The 21,695-nt window shown below is 35.7% G+C and overlaps 1 protein-coding gene and 1 pseudogene across 2 annotated transcripts in view; both read right to left on the bottom strand.

Annotated features, from left to right (window-relative positions):
- The window catches only part of CSMD3 (CUB and Sushi multiple domains 3), a 1,221,727-nt gene that overhangs the window by 247,513 nt on the left and 952,519 nt on the right, over nt 1–21,695 (bottom strand). For both annotated transcript variants that reach the window (XM_032858445.1, XM_032858446.1), the window contains one exon: nt 6,778–6,972. In XM_032858445.1, the coding sequence (XP_032714336.1) occupies nt 6,778–6,972 (195 nt within the window). The remainder of the gene's footprint in view (nt 1–6,777; nt 6,973–21,695) is intronic.
- Nucleotides 5,627–6,544, bottom strand: LOC116868249 (annotated as a pseudogene).

Genomic DNA, 21,695 nt, shown 5'->3' with positions numbered 1-21,695 from the left:
GTAGTAAGGCATAAAATAATATGTGTAGAGAACTTCAAACTGTTCTCAGCACAGACAAGTTATTATCTCTTATCAGTCCTCTCTATGGGCTTTCTTGTTGAGTTGCTTCAAATTCTATCTACTTTGCCTGTTTGCTCTTTCCTCTACGTGTTTATAAATGCTAAACCCTAGGTGTGAAACACACCATCTCCTTATGTCTTGTACCTCACCTGGTTCCTCCTTATTTATATTTTTAGGATTCAGCTCATGTGTCACTTTCATAAGGAAGACTTCCCTGATCTCTCTTTGTAACCAGGTCAGATGCGCTGCCATGCTGTGCTCGCAGCTCTGTTTTTATTTCTAGCAATGGACCTTACTTGTCCTTATCTCATCTGATTATAAATTCTCTAAAGGTAAGAACCATATTGAATTCATAGTTAGTGCAGGACTAGGCATATAATTGTACTTTTGAATGCCTGGAAAAAAAAAAAGAAGGCATTACACCATCTCTTCTATTCTCTCTAATGGTTTCTCCAAATATGTTTATTCTTAGGGTCTTATTATTATAATTTACTGTCATTGCATGCTCACTGTATGCCTTAGTGGAAAAGATCAAGAATAATGCATTGGTCCAGATATAAAATAAATAAGTCACGGGTATAGCATGATGATATAGTTAACAATACTGTCTTGCATATTTGAGAATTACTAAGAGAGTAAATCTTAAAATTATTTATCATAAGAAAGAAATCATAAACTGTACAGTGATGGATGTTAACTATACTTATTGTGGTGAACATCTCACAATATATACAAATATCAAATCATTATGTTGTACACCTGAAACAAATATGTCAACTCTACCTCAACTAAGAATATTGTATTAGTACTACGGCTAGTACTCCCAAATTTAATGATTTACCTTTCAAAGTTCTAAAGCTCCGGAATAATGGGCTTTACACACACCAGAGATATCTTTACCAAGGACCTATTATTTCAACTTTAGATTTATTTGACTCCATCCTGGAAGCTTTAGGGAGCAAGGGGAGGATAAATCGGAATGTTTTTCCACTAATAATATGCCTAAAGGAAATATGAGAGCTTCAGCCAGAAAAGCATTCAGACAGAAAGGACAGCAAGTGCAAAAGTCCTGAGGCAGAAGTGTGAACTAGAAACATCTAGGGGGCATCTGTGGCCCAAAGAGTGTAGTAGAGAGGGAGAATAGTAAAGAGGTTAGAGTATACATAGGCAAGTTAAGGAACTTCATATTATAAGATCTGTGGAGTTAACTCAGATTTAGAAATCCAATGGTGGATTTTGATATAATTTGACATGTGTTTTTATTCATTTATTTATTTTTTAAAAAGATTTTGTTTATTTGTGTAGTTATTTATATATAGAGAGAGTGAACATGTGAGCAGGGGAAAGGACAGAGGGAGATGGAAAAAGAGAATCCCAAACAGACTCCAAGCTGAGCACAGAGCCCAACACAGGGCTCGATCCCATGACCCAGAGACCATGACTGGAGTCAAAATCAAGAGTCAGACACTCAACTAACTGAGCCACTCTGGCCCCAATCTGACATATGTTTGAACGATTACTTTGCTGTGTTCATAAGAGATTTTATCAGAAAATACAGGAAAGAGAGAAACTAGCCAGGAGAGAGGCTAAGAGATAAGAAATGGCTAGTGCTCTAGATCAGGCTAGGGTGTGTTTATGTAAACAACTATAATGCCATTAGATGAAATAAATCAAATAATGAATATTAAGTAAAAATATGGAATCTGTCACTAGTTGTGTTTCATTACCTTTACATAATATTGAGTGATTTTATGGATAAGAATAATAGGACTTCTACTTTAATCCAGTATGTCCACAGATAACTAAAGTAACACAGAGTTTCAACAGATACTTTTTAAAGTATGAGAAATAAACAGAGAAAAAATTATTTTCCAAACACCCTCTTTTTTTTTTTTTTAATCACAAAGTGCATTGCAGGTACAGATATTTTGTTCTGCTATCATTTAATACGTGTGACATTCTCATGAGATAAACCGCAGGGTTTCTTATCGCTGAGCAGGACTTACCACAGGATGCTATCATTTTGGATCTACTTCTGACAAATACGATCTCCCAGTGTCCAACATAAGCTCTTGAAAATATTTTCTTTAGATTTAAAATGTATACAATCTTAAACCATGATTAAAAAAAAAAAAAACTATCTTCTAAAATAGACCAACTGTGTAAATTCTTAGGGTTCAGTTCAGGTTAAAAATATTTACTGAGAGCCTGCTTGTATAAATTAATGCAATGAATGCTAAAAAGCTATATATAGCACAAGACTTTATGAATTTATGAGTAAAACATTATAAGAAAAAGCAAAATGTTGCATTTAAAGAGCTTAAAAGAATGGTCATGTTGGTGTTTACTTTTTTTTTTCTTTATATTTTTATTTATTTGACAGAGAGAAATCACAACTAGGCAGAGAGGCAGGCAGAGAGAGAGGAGGAAGCAGGTTCCCTGCGGAGCAGAAAGCCCGACGTGGGGCTCAATCCCAGGACCCTGAAATCATGACCTGAGCTGAAGGCAGAGGCTTTAAGCCACTGAGCCACCCAGGCGCCCGGGTGTTTACTTTTATGTAGAAAAATAAAATAAGAAACTTTCCTTATTTTGGCACTTAGGGATTATAGTCTAATAGCTCCCTACTCACATACTCTAAAGCAAAGCCTATCAGTCAGTCCAAATTTCCTGCCCATGTTCTCAGAGACAGTAGTCAATATTTTATTGTAGGGTAAGACTTAACATGAAAAGCAGCAGAGCCTGACAATCTAATTCTCAAACATGAATGAAATTAAAAATAGAGGCATAAGCAAATTAATGTATGACAAAGGCAATTGCTAAAATACACAAAAATAACTTAGTTCTGGAATATTGAGGAGAAATAGAAATTAATAGAAGACTCAGCTAAGGAATAGGAGAATAAATGGGAGTGTAGGGCAGGCGACCATTGCTTTAAAATACTTTAAATGGCAATCTACATTATGTTATTTTCTTAGATATCACATGTATAATTTACTTTGATAAAAAATTCAAAATTTATCTTAATTAAAAAATGTATCCTTATGAACAATAAACCCTCTGGCTCTGTTACACATGCTTTACCCACTAATTTTGACTTTCAAAGTATTAAATTATTAAATCTGAAAGTCAGACAGTTCTGGGTATTTTGGATTTCTGTATAATTACTATGAGGGAAAACAAATAGATATGTGTGAACCTGATCAAGAAATTAAAATATATTAAGTTCTTCTTATTATAAGACAATAATAACTCCAGACCCAAATGTTGTATTTTTAATGTATTTTTTATGTTTTATGTATTTATGTTTTTTAAGTAAGCTCTAGGCACAGTATGGGGCTTGAACTCATGACCCCAAGATAAAGAATTGCATGCTCTACCAACTGAGCCAGCCAGAAACCCCAGAGTCAAATGTTTTAAATAAGTTATTTAATATAATTCTCCCAACAACCTTATAAGTTATAAAATATTATCTCATGCTTAGGTACACAAAATAAATTATGCAAGGTTACATAGCTGATTTTAGGTTTTCTCTTGTTTTTAAAATCATTATTTAGAATTAGATACATATAGTTCTAAAACATGGGCTTTTTCTCATCCTCTCCTATACTAGAAATTATCAGTTGTGGTCATATTTTTAACAGGAATGTATCTTAATTTTTTGTAATAACCATAAGGTATATTAACAGCATAAGGAAAAACTGTTTTCCATACTATCTTGGCATTATGGGTACAAGTGTAGTCATATCCAACTCACTTGATAGTGAAGATTATTCTTTCTTAAGAAATTTAAAAAAATTCTAAACTTTTGTGCTATTTTTAGAAGCAAACGTGTAGCCATATAAGAACATTAATAAATCAGATTTAATTGATGTTAAAATGACAGAAATATACTAATTCCACTAAATATAACATGCAATGCAAAGTGCAATGTATGTTTTCCAGTGCTGTGATTCTTTTAGAACACTGAAAATCACATGTATTAATATAGTATTTACCGGGAAATTTACTAGGCCCTCTCTATGGATTGTAATTAATTGCATCTTCACAATAAGCTATTAAATTAATAACTATGATCCTGTTTTAGAGATTTAAAAATCAAGGCTTGGCTTACCAAAGGTCATAGATATAGTAAAACGATTTGAACCCATTTCTACTCTTCCCTCTATTTTGTCTGTAGATATGACTATTCAACAAACATGAAATATACTTAACTAGGTTATATTTGATCCCATGAAATATTTTTGGTTTGGAAGGACCATTTGTATATATTATGGAATATTCCATGCTGAAATTAATATTTCTATGACCTATCAATATAGAAACCTGTTGGAAAGAAATAGGATTATTTTAGGGAGGCATATTCTTAGTGAATGCATACTCTACTCCAGTTCTCCTGTCTTTTTCAGCTAAGTCATTGAAAACCATGTACTTAATAATTTATCCCAGTGATTAACACCTATCCTTTTGATCTATGGTTTTATGTATCCTTTGGTTTTTCTCTGCCAGGATTTTGGTTATTTCTTGTCTGACTCCTGGAAGTTTTCTATTATTTTGATGAATTTTATGGCTATATACAGATTTCTTTTTTGTGTAGCTCTGAATTTTAAGACAATATAATCAGTCTTTCTCTTAAGCTTTCTAGAAACTTTCCTGTCATCAATTCATTTTTTTCTCTTTGGCAAAATTAAATCCAAAGTAATTATTTCTCCTTTTATTCCCTTTTTCCTGATAGATAAAACCATCAATTCAAGAATTAACTGGCTGTTCTGTTATTAACAGAATGACCATTTAATAGATATGTACATTTTCTTTATTTCTTATTACAACATTTTGCAGTGAAGAATTTCAGTTACCCCCATTTAGAGATGAGAGACTCTAGAAAGGTTAAATAACCCATGTAAGTCAGAAATCATACACATATAATACATGAAAATGTTATACAATGAAGAAGAATTACTATGTGCAACAGACACCAAAAATACATACTTTTAATCATCAGATCAAAATTGTTTCTTTTTTTTGCTGAAATTCATAGTAAGAAATATACATTATTTTTATACATTATTTTATTGCAAATATGCACATATACATTTATATGTATATGTACACATATACACACACACACCACACTGGTATATTCATTGTATTTTATTTATCTCTCTATATGTAGCTGAAAAAAGTCCCACAAAATAATATTTCTCCTTTCTGTGGTCTTTGAATTATAATATTTTTCTCTTTTTTAATATATTTATCTTTTATTTTATTTTAATTATTTTATTTTATTCAACATTATATCAATTATAAAAATGTTGGTCATAACCCAGTGATTGGCTTTTATGACTCAATGGTGGTGACCCATAATTGGAAAATCTGCCCTAGATGATATCATCTTCATGTCAATTTTGTACATTGCATTAGGATCATTCAGCTGACTACAAAGCCTGTGGTAACTTTCCACAGTGATATCATTGTTTCTGTCTCCTTACTGAACTGTTTTTTCCCCACTATATCTCTATCCTCATAGAGAGGCAAGCGTATGATTTTTCAACATGCAACATTATTTTATTTAGTTACAAAATCCACCTTCAAAAGCTTGAAATAAAAATTTCCATGGTCCACAACTGAACTCTACATTGCTTTATTTTAGAATGTCCTGTTTTTCATTAAAATAATTTTTAAACCACTGTGTTGGATTTCCTACTTAACACTCAGATATGGGTTTTGGAAAGGCCACAGGTCACTAGTTCCATGAATTGGCAAACTGGTCTTTATTTTGGAAAATCCTCTTGGTATTTATCCAAAATATATATTCATGAATCATTATCATCATCACAACCTGCTCCACTGTTAGCTGGGGACTCCTACAGTTTCCCCTCTTGAGTTCTCTGGACAGACTTTTCAGAATTCTGAATGGGCTGTTCATTTACTATGGCTAAATGCTTAGCAAATTCCACACCCTATGTGAGGGTGATGTCTCTGTTTCTGGTGCCTCTTCAGTAACTTCCTTAATGTCAAAAACAGTATTATTGAATATATTTTTCCTAATTTTTTTTTTTCTAAGATCAGCAGCCTTCTCTTGGCTATGAAACTGCATCTGATGCCCTGGTCTCCTATAGCTGTGGCAGATATGGTAAGAGAAATGGCAACTTACATGTCTGATATTTTGTTACTGAAACTAATTTTAGGTCTTCCTCCATTTTACTGTGCTTGAGTCTTCACTCCCTCAACAGGTTCAACATGGTATTCACTTATAGTCAACTTTAATTTTTAGGAAAAAATGTGTAGTTTGGATAAAGATTTCTCACCAGTTCTTGATAATATTTAAATCTCTGCATTTCTCTATTTTATTGAAATGTCACTTTCAATGTGTTCATTCTTCATTTACTCAACCAATATCTTCTGAGCACCTAATCTTTTCAGGCACTCCTCTAAGTCCTGAACATAGAATAGAACAGGCAATACCCTTATGCTCAGAGAGTTCACTTACAATAATGTGTGAAGTGCTTTAGAGACACCTGGGAATATAAGCACTTTTCCAAAACCATTTTGTTAATGAATCCAATTTAAATATCCTTGATAAAGTCTCTGCATGGCCTATTTCATACTTGTAGCTTGAATATAAAATGATTAATTTTTAAAAATATAGAAATGGCTTTAAATGTTTCCTGATTCTGTCTAATAATAAAAACTTAGGAAAAGAAAAAAAAATGTTCTTACCATGACAACTTGGTAAGGCTCTATTCCATCCAGGTCTTCCATCATCTCCCATGATGCAGGTGAGTGTCGAATAACCTTGAAGAACATAACCAGCATCACAGTAATAGGTGACTGTAGATCCTAATTTATAATCGATTCCAAGTCTGGTGCCATTCATTATATTGCCTGGATCAAAGCAGGACTCTCGAAGTTTTGCTGAAAAACAGTGTTGATATAAAATGAATTGTTTTAGGATGGTATTTTCTTTGAATCCTTTAATATTTCTTCATTTATACTTCTAAACAGATGGGAAAGTACCAGCATCCTTTCTGTTACTGTTTGAGGGCTCAAAGTACAAAGTAGCCCATAATCATACCTGATATTTTGCTAATTCATATTGATGAGTAAGAATATAAAATTTTTCATTGGTCTTCTCATTAAGATTAACATCTAATGTACAAACATAGGGTTTTAGAGTTTATTATATACTGTTATGTGCTATAACCCATGCATAAATATTTCAAAATATTTTAGAAAAGAAGGGCTTACTTATTTAATATTGCTTTATATATTGCATGGAGCACTGTGTGTTATATGCAGACAATGAATCATGGAACACTACATCAAAAACTAATAATAAATAAATAGATAAAGTTCTTCTCCCAAATAATGTACACTCATTCCATGTGACTGAACTGGGAAATGATACTACTGCCTATGTTGAGCTCAGTTCATTTTACCACGGGGAGTAAGGTAAAAGACACTTTTCTCTGCCCTGAAATAATTTCTTGTGATTCATCTCTTTTAGTCTGTCCCCTCTTTCTTTTTTTTTTTTTTTAAAGATTTTATTTATTTATTTGACACAGAGAGAGATCACAAGTAGGCAGAGAGGCAGGCAGAGAGAGAGGAGGAAACAGGCTCCCCGCTGAGCAGAGAGCCCGATGCGGGGCTCGATACCAGGACCCTGGGATCATGACCTGAGCCAAAGGCAGAGGCTTTAACCCACTGAGCCACCCAGGCGCCCCTGTCCCCTCTTTCTATCAGAGGTCTTCCCATTATCAAACAGTAGCAAAATTTTTATGACATACAGACCATAATCTCTTGGGATAGAGAGTCTATGCTAAAGTCAAGTACATTTATTTACCTATTTATTTTTAAGATTCTATTTATTTATCTGTCAGAGAGGAAGAGAGAGAGTGTGCAAAAGAGCACAAAAGGAGGGAAAATGGCAGGCAGAGGAAGAAGCAGGCTCCTCTCTGAGGAAGGAGCCCTATGCAGGTCTCCATCCAAGGACCCTGGGATTATGATCTGAGCTAAAGACAGATGATTAACTGACTGAGCCACCTAGACATCCAAAAGTCAAGTACTTTTACAGCTAACACTAACAGACACATTGAATATTAAGTCCATTCACAATGAAGGAACTAAAAGTTTTCTGTGCACCCAGATAGTGCACTAAAGAGAGTGACAGGAAGGAGGAGTCAAGAAGGCAGAGAAGTAGCAGGCTGAGATGACATCAGGGAGCAGGAGATCAGCTAGATAGCTTATCAAACCATTGCGAACACCTACAAATCCAACAGGAGATCGAAGAGAAGAAGAGCAACAATTCTAGAAACAGAAAATTGACCACTTTCTGAAAGGTAGGACCGGCGAAGTGAATCCAAAGCGACGGGAAGATAGACCACGGTGGGAGGGGCCGGCTTCTGGCAAGCGGCGGTGCAATGGAGCACAAAATCAGAACTTTTAAAAGTCTGCTCCACTGAGGGACATCGCTCTAGAGGCTAAACCGGGATGAAGCCCACGCGGGGTCAGTGTGGCCCCACATCCCGCGGGGTCACAGAAGGATTGAGGGTGTCTGAGTGTCGCAGAGCTTACAGGTATTAGAGTGGGGAAGCTGGCTACAGAGACAGAGCTGAGGAGTGAGCTCTCAACTCAGGGTTACCTTGAACTGTAATCCATGGCACAGGCCACTGCTCTGTGAGTGAGGTCCCCACAAGATCTGGGGAGACACCCCCTGGGGGATGTCAGGGATCTGTGGCGTTTGGAGACTCCAGGTGGAGCTGTGTGCCAGAGACAGAGACGCTTGGTCACAGGCTGGGTGAGGTTGGAGCACGGCTGGAGGCCAGGGAGACAGGAGTGATTGAGTGCTTTTCTCTAAGGGCGCACTGAGGAGTGGGACCCCGAGCTCTCAGCTCCTCTGGGCCAGAGAATGGGAGGCCGCCATTTTCATTCCCATCCTCCAGAACTCTACAGAAACCGTTCAGGGAACAAAAGCTCCCAAAAGTGAACCTGAGCGCATTACTTAGCCTGGCCCCTGGTAAGGGCAGTGCAATTCTGCCTCAGGCAAAGACACTTGAGAATCACTACAACAGGCCCATTGACCAGAAGATCAACAAGAAATCCAGACAAGACCAAGTTCACTTCCCAAGGAGAACAGAGGAATTCCAGAGGAGGAGAAAGCAAACCATGGAATTCATGGCTTTCTACCCATGATTCTTTAGTCTTGCAGTTAATTAATTTTTCTTTTAATTTTATTTTTTTCTTCTGCTATTTTTTTTAACTTTTACCCTTTCCTCTTTTAAAGTTTTTTAACTACTTTATATTAACAATACCTTTCATAAAAAAAATCTTTTTTGAACCTTCATTATTATAGTCATATTTTATCCTTCATTGTATCTAACTTTATTTTTTGTATACACATAAGGTTTTTTCTTCTAAAAAATTTGAGATACAACTTCTTCTAATAGATCAAAATGTACCCTATATCTTGCTCCGGACTTGTTCTAGTCTCCAGCCCAAGCAAATTCTCTCCACTTTTTTTTCTTTATTCTCCCAAACAACTTACTTATCAACTCCTTTTTTAGAAATTAAAACAAATTTTTTTTCACCTTTATAGGCATATTCCATCCCTTCATTCTGTTTACCCTTATAAATGTTTTTTATTCTTTAAAATTTTGGGAGGTAGTTTCTTCTAAGAGACCAAAATACTCCCAAAATTAAGTGGGTGACCCTTTCTAGTCATCAGTCTAATATATATATATATTTTTTTTTCTTTTTTATATTTTTTCTTTATTTGTTTTCTTTTTCTAATTTTTTTTTCTGAACTTCTTTTTATCCCCTTTCTTCCCCCCACAATTTGGGGTCTCTTCTGATTTGGTTAAAGCACATTTTCCTGGGGTCTTTGCTACCCTTTTAGTATTTTATTTGCTCCTTCATATATTCTTATCTGGACAAAATGACAAGGCTGAAAAACTCACCACAAAAAAAAAAAAAAAAAAAAAAAAAAAAGAACAAGAGGCAGTACCAAAGGCTAGGGACCTAATCATTATGGACATTGGTAATATGTCAGATCTAGAGTTCAGAAGGATGATTCTCAAGGTTCTAGCTGGTCTCAAAAAAGGTATGGAAGATATTAGAGAAACCCTCTCCAGAGAAATAAAAGCCCTTTCTGGAGGAAAAAAAAAGAACTAAAATCTAACCAAGTTGAAATAAAAAAAAGCTATTAATGAGGTCAATAAAAAATGGAGGCTCTCGCTGCTAGGATAAATGAGACAGAAGAAAGAATTAGTGACATAGAAGACCAAATGACAGAAAATAAAGAAGCTGAGCAAAAGAGAGACAAACAACTACTGGACCATGAGGGGAGAATTCGAGAGATAAGTGACACCATAAGACGAAACAACATTAGAATAATTGGGATTCCAGAAGAAGAAGAAAGAGAGAGGGGAGCAGAAGGTATATTGGAGAGAATTATTGGAGAGAATTTCCCCAATATGGCAAAGGGAACAAGCATCAAAATCCAGGAGGTGCAGAGAACCCCCCTCAAAATCAATAAGAATAAGTCCACACCCTGATACCTAATAGTAAAATTTACAAGTCTTAGTGACAAAGAGAAAATCCTGAAAGCAGCCCGGGAAAAGAAGTCTGTAACATACAATGGTAAAAATATTAGATTGGCAGTGGACTTATCCACAGAGACCTGGCAGGCCAGAAAGAGCTGGCATGATATATTCAGAGCACTAAACAAGAAAAACATGCAGCCAAGAATACTATACCCATCTAGGCTATCATTGAAAATGGAAGGAGAGATGAAAACCTTCTAGGACAAACAAAAACTGAAAGAATTTGCAAACACCAAAACAGCTCTACAGGAAAGATTGAAAGGGGTTTTCTAAGCAAAGAGAGACCCTAAAATAGTATACCAGAAAGGAACAGAGACAAAATACAGTAACAGTCACCTTACAGGCAATACGATGGCACTAAATTCATATCTCTCAATAGTTACCCTGAATGTAAATGGGTTAAACGCCCCAATCAAAAGACACAGGGTATCAGAATGGATAAAAAAACAAAACCCATCAAAATGCTGCCTACAAGAAATTCATTTTAGACCCGAAGACACCTAAAATTTAAAGTGAAGGGGTGGAAAACAATTTATCATGCTAATGGACATCAGAAGAAAGCTGGGGTGGCAATTCTTCTATCAGATCAATTAGATTTTAAGCCAAAGACTATAATAAGAGATGAGGAAGGACACTATATCATACTCAAAGGATCTGTCCAACAAGGGGCTCTAACAATTTTAAATATTTATGCCCCTAACATGCGAGCAGCCAACTATAAAAATCAATTAATAACAAAATCAAAGAAACACATTGACAATAATACAATAATAGTAGGGGACTTTTACACTCCCCTCACTGAAATGGACAGATCATTCAAGCAAAAGATCAACAAGGAAATAAGGGTCTTAAATGACACATTGGACCAAACGGACATCACAGATACATTCAGAACATTCCATTCCAAAGCAACAGAATACACATTCTTCTCTAGTGCACATGGAACATTCTCCAGAATAGATCACATCCTGGGTCATAAATCAGGTCTCAACCGGTATCAAAAGATTGGGATCATTCCCTGCATATTTTCAGACCAAAATGCTCTGAAGCTAGAATTCAATCACAACAGGAAATTTGGAAAGAACCCAAATACATGGAGACTAAACAGCATCCTTCTAAAGAATGAATGGGTCAACCATGAAATTAAAGAAGAATTGAAAAAATTCATGGAAATAAATGATAATGAAAACACAATGGTTCAAAATCTGTGGGACACAGCAAAAGCAGTCCTGAGAGGAAAATACATAGTGATTCAAGCCTTTCTCAAGAAACAAGAAAGGTCTCAAATACACAACCTAACCCTACACCTAAAGGAGCTGGAGAAAGAACAACAAAGAAAGCCTAAACCCATCAGGAGAAGAGAAATCATAAAGATCAGAGCAGAAACCAATGAAATAGAAACCAAAAAAAAAACAATAGAACAAATCAATGAAACTAGGAGCTGATTCTTTGAAAGAATTAATAAGATTGATAAACCCCTGGCCAGACTTATCAAAAAGAAAAGGGAAAGGACCCAAATGAATAAAATCATGAATGAAAGAGGAGAGATCACAACCAACACCAAAGAAATACAAACAATTATAAGAACATACTATGAGCAACTCTACACCAACAAATTTGACAATCTGGAAGAAATGGATGCATTCCTAGAGACATATAAACTATCACAACTGAACCAGGAAGAAATAGAAAACCTGAACAGACCCATAACCAGTAAGAAGATTGAAATGGTCATCAAAAATCTCCAAACAAACAAAAGCCCAGGGCCAGACGGCTTCCCAGGGGAATTCTACTAAACATTTAAAGAAGAATTATACCTATTCTCCTGAAACTGTTCCAAAAAATAGAAATGGAAGGAAAACTTCCAAACTCATTTTATGAGGCCACCTTGATCCCAAAACCAGACAAGGATCCCATCAAAAAAGAGAATTACAGACCAATATCCTTGATGAACACAGATGCAAAAATTCTCACCAAAATACTAGCCAATAGGATCCAACAGTACATTAAAAGGATTATTAACCACGACCAAGTGGGATTTATTCCAGGGCTGCAAGGTTGGTTCAACATTCACAAATCAATCAATGTGATACAATATATTAATAAAAGAAAGAACAAGAACCATATGATACTCTCCATAGATGCTGAAAAAGCATTTGACAAAGTACAGCATCCCTTCCTGATCAAAACTCTTCAAAGTGTAGGGATAGAGGGCACATACCTCAATATTATCAAAGCCATCTATGAAAAACCCACCGCAAATATCATTCTCAATGGAGAAAAACTGAGAGCTTTTCTGCTAAGGTCAGGAACATGGCAGCGATGTCCAGCATCACCACTGCTATTCAACATCATACTAGAAGTCCTAGCCTTGGCAATCAGACAACAAAAAGAAATTAAAGGCATCCAAATCAGCAAAGAAGAAGTCAAAGTATCACTCTTTGCAGAGGATATGATACTATTTGTGGAAAACCCAAAAGTCTCAACTCCAAAACTGCTAGAACTTGTACAGGAATTCAGTAAAGTGTCAGGATATAAAATCAATGCACAGAAATCCGTTGTGTTTCTTTACACCAAAAACAAGACAGAAGAAAGAGAAATTAAGGAGTCAATCCCATTTACAATTGCACCCCAAACCATAAGATACCTAGAAATAAACTTAACCAAAGAGAGAAAGGATCTATACTCAGAAAACTATAAAGTACTCATGAAAGAAATTGAGGAAGACACAAAGAAATGGAAAAATGTTCCATGCTCATGGATTGGAAGAACAAATATTGTGAAAATGTCTATGCTACCTAAAGCAATCTACACATCTAATGCAATCCCTATCAAAATCCCATCCATTTTTTTCAAAGAAATGGAACAAATAATCCTAAAATTTATACGGAACCAGAAAAGACCCTGATAGAGGAATGTTGAAAAAGAAAGCCAAAGTTGGTGGTATCACAATTCCAGACTACAAGCTCTATTACAAAGCTGTCATCATCAAGATAGTACAGTACTGGCACAAAAACAGACACATAGATCAATGGAATAGAATAAAGAGCCCAGAAATAGACCCTCAACTCTATGGTCAACTAATCTTCAACAAAGCAGGAAAGAATGTCCAATGGAAAAAAAGACAGTTTGTTCAACAAACGGTGTTGGGAAAAGACAGCCACATGCAGAAAAATTAAACTGGACCATTTCCTTACACCACACATGAAAATAGACTCAAAATGGATGAAGGACCTCAATGTGAGAAAGGAGTCCATCAAAATCCTTGAGGAGAACACAGCATAGCAACCTCTTTAACCTTAGCCACAGCAACTTCTTCCTAGGAACATCACCAAAGGCAAGGGAAGCAAGGGCAAAAATGAACTATTGGGATTCCATCAAGATCAAAAGCTTTTGCACAAAAAAGGAAACAGTCAACAAAACCAAAAGACAACTGACAGAGTGTGAGAAGATATTCGCAAATGGCATATCAAATAAAGGGCTAGTATCCAAAATGTATAAAGAGCTTAGCAAACTCAACTCCCAAAGAACAAATAATCCAATCAAGAAATGGGCAGAGGACATGAACAGACATTTCTGCAAAGAAGACATCCAGATGGACAACAGACACATGAAAAAGTGCTCCACATCACTCAGCATGAGGGAAATACAAATCAAAACAACAATGAGATACCACCTCACGCCAGTCAGAATGGTGAAAATTAACAAGTCAGGAAATGACAGATGCTGGCGAGGATGCGGAGAAAGGGGAACCCTCCTACACTCTTGGTGGGAATGCAAGCTGACACAGCCACTCTGGAAAACAGCATGGAGGTTCCTCAAAAAGTTGAAAATAGAGCTACCCTACGACCCAGCAATTGTACTACTGAATATTTACCATAAAGATGCAAATGTAATGATCCGAAGGGGCATGTGCACCCGAATGTTTATAGCATCAATGTCCACAATAGCCAAACTATGGAAAGAACCTAGGTGTCCATCAACAGAGGAATGGATAAAGAAGATGTGGTATATTTATACAATGGAATACTATGCAGCCATCAAAAGAAATGAAATCTTGCAACTTGCGACGATGTGGGTGGAACTAGAGGGTATTATGCTTAGCGAAATAAGTCAATTGGAGAAAGACAGCTATCATATGATCTCCCTGATATGAGGAAGTGGAGATGCAATATGAGGGGTTTGGGGGGTAGGAAAAGAATAAATGAAACAAGATGGGATCGAGAGGGAAACAAACCATAAGAGACTCTTAATCTCGCAGAACAAACTTAGGGTTGCTGGGGGGAGGGGGTTCAGTAGAGGGTGGTGGGGTTATGGACATTGGGGGGGGTGTGTGCTGTGGTGAGTGCTGTGAAGTGTGAAAACCTGGCGATTCACAGACCTGTACCCCTGATGCTAAAAATACATTATATGTTTATAAAGAGAGTGACAGAACATTTTGAAAATACATAGAGAAACAGAAAAATCTGTTCATTCATTTTGGGGAATAAGCTCTAAAACAAACCATTGTTAACAGATCTAGGCAATGCTTTAATATTTCCATCTTATTATTACTATTATAGATTCCTTAAGAAATATTACAAAAATGTAAGGGACATCACAAGTTCAGGATAACAAATGTGATTTTCTACATTAGAATTTATTTTATGTTCATGGTAACCAGAAGGTGGGTGTATCTCTGCACATGACTCATGGAATCAGTGGGATTTAAATCAGCAATATCTTAGTGTTTGGCTATCACAGAAATTATTTTATTGTAATATATCCAACTCTGATTAATTAAAGCAGTAGGAATATATTTCTTCCATTCATAAAACTTTACAGAGTTCAACGTACTTCAACATTCATAGGAAATGTGAAATTTGTGCTTTAGAAAGAACACTATGCAAGATTTCTCCCAACTCAACTTAAGAGGAAGTGGCAGAGCTAAATATTTAAATGATTTTAATAACTATCAAAGGAATGAAGTTCTGCTTTCCTTCCTTCCTTCTTTTTTTTCCAATAAGTACTTAAGAGCCCACACTACCCAAATAACTGGAAATACAGCTGTGGACAATCAGAATGTATTGTGGACAACATGGCATTTACAATTTATTAATTATATTAAATAAGTGCTTGTAACTTTAATGATTATGGCATAAGGGGAATCAGTCAGGAATCTTCCTGAAGAGTTGATATCTAAGCTGAGCATCAAGAGAGAAAGAGCAGACCAGCTGAAGGAGAGACAAGGTGCATGAAGGGTATATGTGTGCAAGTCGGGTCAACCTGATACCTGAGTTTCAATCCAAAGCTAAGTTACTTGATCATCTTCCACGTGCACATGCACAGATGCACATACATGAAATTTGTACCCTACATATTATTCAGAATTCACAATAAAAATCACTTCTCAATCCAACAAACTCTATTTCTTCCTTGGTAAGAAGATTATGCATACAATACCATTTTCCAGAAAGAACCAGCAGAGTGAATACTCAATTTGATTACTAAGAATGAGATTTCAGTGTTGCAGGAGTTGGATTGTTTATTTTAGAAAGGAAAACTGCACATTGAGCATTTCCTTAAACAAGCAGGGAAACACAACATAACTTTTAGGCAGAACAGAAACCTAGCATTTATAGCTGGCCTTTGTGAAACTGAGCAAAGTCCCTTAAGGGAAAAGGAAGAATTGAAATTACTGTTTAAAAGTATTCATCTCTTTGGTAAGTGATGGATCTTTTGAAAAGTTTGCTTTTTCCTTCTTTAAAGTTTTCCCAATAGTTCCAGGGACTTATCTGTGAATCTATATTGCAAATGTCTTACTTTTTGAGGAAAGGGAAATATGGCTAACAAGTGAAATATATTGCTTCTGCAACAATTTTATATTGCTAGCCTCGTTTTGAGAGAATTCATCTATCTCATTATTGTGTTTACATACTACATTAGATCCTTGGTGAATAGCTTTCTATGAATAACAACACTGCCCTTATTTCCAGGTCTGCCATAGCAATTATCTGGAAATTTTGGAAACACCTAGAGAATCCTTATGCAAAGGTCTAGGCAGTAGATGGAAAGGAGTTCTGCATTTTTGAAAAAAATTGTGAGGCAGACTCGTTGATAGTATTATTTTTATGAGTAATTAAGTTTATTTGCCTTCACAGTAGTTTGCCTACTGAATGGATCCTCAGCAAAAGACTCCTTGCCTTACGTTCTCCAAATAGAGCATATAATATGTCTGCTGCAAGACAGAAGTAAGCATAAGCAATAAAACATACCTTATATATTTTTTTTGATATTTTATTTATTTATTTGACAGAGAGAGAGAGAGAGATCACAAGTAGGCAGAGAGAGACACGGAAGCAGGCTCCCTGCTGAGCAGAGAGGCTGATGTGGGGCTCGATCCCAGGACCCTGGGATCATGACCTGAGCTGAAGGCAGAGGCTTAACCCACTGAGCCACCCAGGTGCCCCTTACACATGGTTTTTAAAGAAATTTTTATAAAGCATTTATTTTTCAGAGTTTTTCTATAGGCAATTAAAGCATCCTATATGCTTATTTTAATGAAAAAAAAAGTGGCACTTTGAGATGTAGGAGAAAGAATTGAAAATACTTTGATAGATGTTATGCTTATGGATTTTTAAAAATATATAAGATGAAGTTATACTTAGAATGTTATGGTTATAAAGCTCTTTGAAGTGGACTCAAGAACTAATTTCTTTATAGATGATCTGTCTTTTCCTTAGGTGTGCTATAATTCAATTCTTTTTGAAATTTTTAAACAAATCTTAATCTTTCTCAAAGTATTTGCCAGTCACTAAAGCATATCCACAATCAACTAGTGATATCATCTAATTTAGGGGTGTCTGTTAATCTCTTAAAGATACATCCTATTTGAATAGAACATTTAAAGGCTTTCATTTTAGGAAGAAAAAGGTATTATTCTTTACAAATTTAACTCAAGGAGTTCCATGTATTTAAAGGTTTTATGTATCTAAAGAAAAAATATATTCTCTCAGAAGGCCCACTTAATTAAGAGACTTGTCTTGGCAGAACTGGTTTTATTTATAGCCATTAAGAGAAAAACCCCCCAAATGTGGCATTATAGAGCACAAAATCACTTCAGTTTACTATATCCGGTTACACCCATTTGACCTTCGTAGGTACCACCATTAATTCAGTTATTTTTAATAAATGTTTGTTGCCTACCAGCTAAAATAAAAAAAGAAAGCCATAAAACTGTGCCTTGAAGACTTAATTGGAAAAATGAAAGCTTTACTATGCTTATTTCTACTTTGTTCATGAAAATAGACAGATATTGAGATAATATGGCCTATCTGTAACACTATGAAGGTTTTTTTTATCATAGTTTGCACAAGACATGGTGATAATTATATTTGTTGAATTTGTAGGTAAAGACTGATTTACAAATACATATTTTTTCTGGGAGAAGAAGAACCATAAATATTTTTATTGTTAAAAGGAGATTACTTTAGGGCAACTGCATGGCTCAGTTTGTTAAGTGTCTGCCTTGGGTTCAGGTCATGATCCCAGGGTCCTAGGATAGAGCCCCACATCTGACTCCCCACACAGTGCGGAGCCTGCTTCTCCCTCTGCCTGCTGCTCTGGCTACTTGTGATCTTTCTGTCTCTCAAAAATAAATAAATAAAATCTTTAAAAAAAGGGGGATTTTTACTTCAAAATTTGTTCCCACATAACGCTGTATGCTCATGAAGGGACTATTATTATGAATAATGTCAGTCTGTGTATAATCAAAAGTAGTTATGTGTTATTTTTGGTTTTGAAGGATGACCAGAGTATATAATATCCACCTGCCTGTTATTTCCAGGACAGTGGAAATGTGTGGATGGGCATATACCAGCTAGCATGAATTCAGCAACTAAGAACTAAGCACCCTTCAGATGTATATGCATTATATTTCCCTCATCTGATCATAACCAATCCCAAGAGGCCTCCCTATTGTAAGTGTAAGAGTTCATCTAAGGCCAGATGTCCCAAGGTACTTTAGAGAATAAGTATAAGCCATACATGTATCTCTTTTATTTTGGAAAGTATTTCTGCAATGGAAATTAAATGATTGCCCCCAGAATACCTCAGGGTCACATTGCAATGTAATAAGTTGTTCTGTGAAAAAAATATATCTTAACTTAAATTGGTATGTTAATTTAGAATGTAATTTATGAGACTGTTAAGGTTCTTGGAGCAGGTGGCTAACTTACACTATATATAAACAACCAGTCATAAGTCTTCCGCTGTACATATTGGTGTCTATAAATTGGTATCCCCTGCCAGCTAAAGCACCAGCTGTCAGGAGGTCCCCTTCAGCAGCACAAAACTGTGTATATTCTCTCTCCATCAGAATCAATATATTTTGTTAAAAGAATACAAATATTACTATTATATGAGTCACACTGGTATAAATGTTGTAATTATGAATACTTAAATCATACTTAACATCATAATCTCAAATGGTCTTAATATTAAAACAATGCAAATGAGAGCACTGTTTAAACTCTAAATATTATTCTACTGTAAATTTGTTAATATTATATCTCACTGAAATTACAGAGGAAACTAGGCCTGTTTTAAACTCTTTGTGGAGACATTGTTTTAAAATTAGCCAAATATCTCCCCTTCAGCCCCAAACTTCAACTTCTCTGCTCCAGTTTACTATTGTCTACAAAATAAAAGCATATCCACAATTCTGTTTACATAAGTGTAAAGTGATATTCCTTCCAGAATCCATGTTAGCAGGCTTGTGCTTTTGCCATGTTCAAAAATATCATTGGTTCATTGCACAACTTCTGTGTATTTGCACACAAACAAAAATAAGGTTCAGTGTCCATCTTCAAGGGGGAAATGGAGAGAAAGATCTGAACCCAAGCAGTTGTAACTATAATCTGGTGTGAGCTCTAAGAGATGGAGGTGTTGTTTTTAAATTAAAGGCCTACTAAAAACATGTGTTTAGACTGAGCCAAGACTAAAAGCTTTACTTTTCAGTGCCAACAGCACGTGTTCAAGTGAAGGTACAGAGCATGTATTACAAATGACAAAGGAAAATTTTTTACCATACAGAGCCTCAGTGCATACGTCAGTTTATTTGGAGGGTGCATATATGAAAATTCTGAGATGTCGCTCTAGGGCAGAAATAGGCATAAGGACCACTTTATTAGCTCTAAGAAACTAGACAATTAAAGTGGTAACTTTTTTTTTTTGAAATAGGATAAGAAATACAGGGAGGCTGATGAAAAAGGCAGACCCTGGGGACTAAAGTGGGGAATGGAAATTCTCCATGGATGAAAATTTTGAGGATCACTCCAGAGAGTGATCCAACTCCAGCTGGATTGAGGGAGTGTCACAAACTCTATACTAACATCAGAAAGAAATACTCTTCGGAGTATAAAAATAAGACTTCGTGAAATTGTGTGTAAGTGGGTATTGGTGTAGTAGCTGAGCATGGTGGGGAGTAATTGTAGGGTCCAGGGAGAAAGACTGAATTCATGGCATGATTGATTATGTGTTTCTCTCTGTTTGTGCTTTTATATTTTTATTTGCCTTTATTCTTAGTAGCAATAATAACTTATGCCATCTCTCTGATATGAGGAATTTGAGAGGCAGGGGAAGGTTGTGGGGGGGGTTAGGGAAGGAAAAAATGAAGCAAGATGGGATCAGGAGGGAGATAAACCCTAAGAGACTCTTAATCTCATGAAACAAACTGAAGGTTTCTGGGGGGGGTAGGGAGAGGGTGGCTGGGTTATGGACACTGGGGAGGGTATGTACTATGGTGAGTGCTGTGAAATGTGTAAGCCTGAAAATTCACAGACCGGTACCCCTGTGGCTAATAATACATTATATGTTAATAAAAATAATTTATGTCAATTCCTTTAACTCTTTTTAATAATCTGATCCTTAGTCTTATCATTTGTAAAATAGGCATAGCAATATTTACCACCTAATTCTGTTGTTTAGTATTTTTGTTGCATTTGTAAGTGTGTCCGCTCACAGGAAGGATAGAGATAATTCATTAAAAAGAGCTGATCTTTGTACCTAGAATAGAGTAGGTACATAATGAACAGTTTCATCTTTTAAAAAATTTGTATTTGTGGCCCTTTTCCTAAGGCAGCATAAATCATAGGTTTTGGAAATAATGGGACATGGAAATGGATCAAGCTGGGAAATAGGAATGCACATACAGTTAGCTAAGAAAAATGGAGAGAGTAGGTTTTATCTCAAGTGCTTAACTACATGGATTTAGGAATGGCTACCTGGGATGTTAGGTAGAGGAAGTACTGTGAGGTCAATTCCAGTTTCCACAAGATATAATGCTGGAATCGATTAGTACCATCGATTCCAGCATTCGAGCATGGTAGTATTGGCGGCATTTTTCCTGTATCTTTTCTTCTCATGACCTCTGGAAATTTTTACAATAGGACCTATCTGTACTGACTTGCTTACATTTTTCTCTTTTTTCTTTCCTTCTTTGCTTGCCTGCTTCCTTCCTTCTTTCCTCTTTCCCCACTCCTTTCCTCTCCTCTTCTGTCCTCTCCTTTCTTTACTTTTCCTCTCCTCTCCTTTCTTTTTCCCTTTTTCCTTTCCTTTCCTTTTTTTTTTTCTTTTCCCTTTAAATAGGTCTTATTTAGAAACCTGTTAGCTTGTAGATACAAGAAGATATTCTTAAGGAGCCAAGTTATCTTTATAAAATGTAGGACAGAAATGTATCTCCAAGATTTCTTACATTTCAATGTTATTAGTTTATGTCTCTAATTGTGACTTGATTTAAAAGAGAAAATACCTCTTGTAGCTGCTCAAAACCAATCAATTAAATAATTAGCACACAGTTATGTGTAGGCATTATTGTAAGACACTAATTGTACAGTAGTGAATAACAGAGTTCTTGCTCTTAAGAACCCTGTATTTCACTGTATGTGTGGGGAGTTAGTGGAGTAAATCGGGGTGCATATGGTAAATAAGCATGCAAAAAACCAAGAAAGTATCTGGTGATTATATGGTTATTTGAGAGAAGAAAAAATTGAAATTACA

Source organism: Lontra canadensis, unplaced genomic scaffold, assembly GCF_010015895.1.
Source record: "Lontra canadensis isolate GAN:19392208 unplaced genomic scaffold, GSC_riverotter_1.0 scaffold15, whole genome shotgun sequence".
Classification (NCBI taxonomy): Eukaryota; Metazoa; Chordata; class Mammalia; order Carnivora; family Mustelidae; genus Lontra; species Lontra canadensis.
This window is presented reverse-complemented; position numbering and strand designations above follow the sequence as displayed.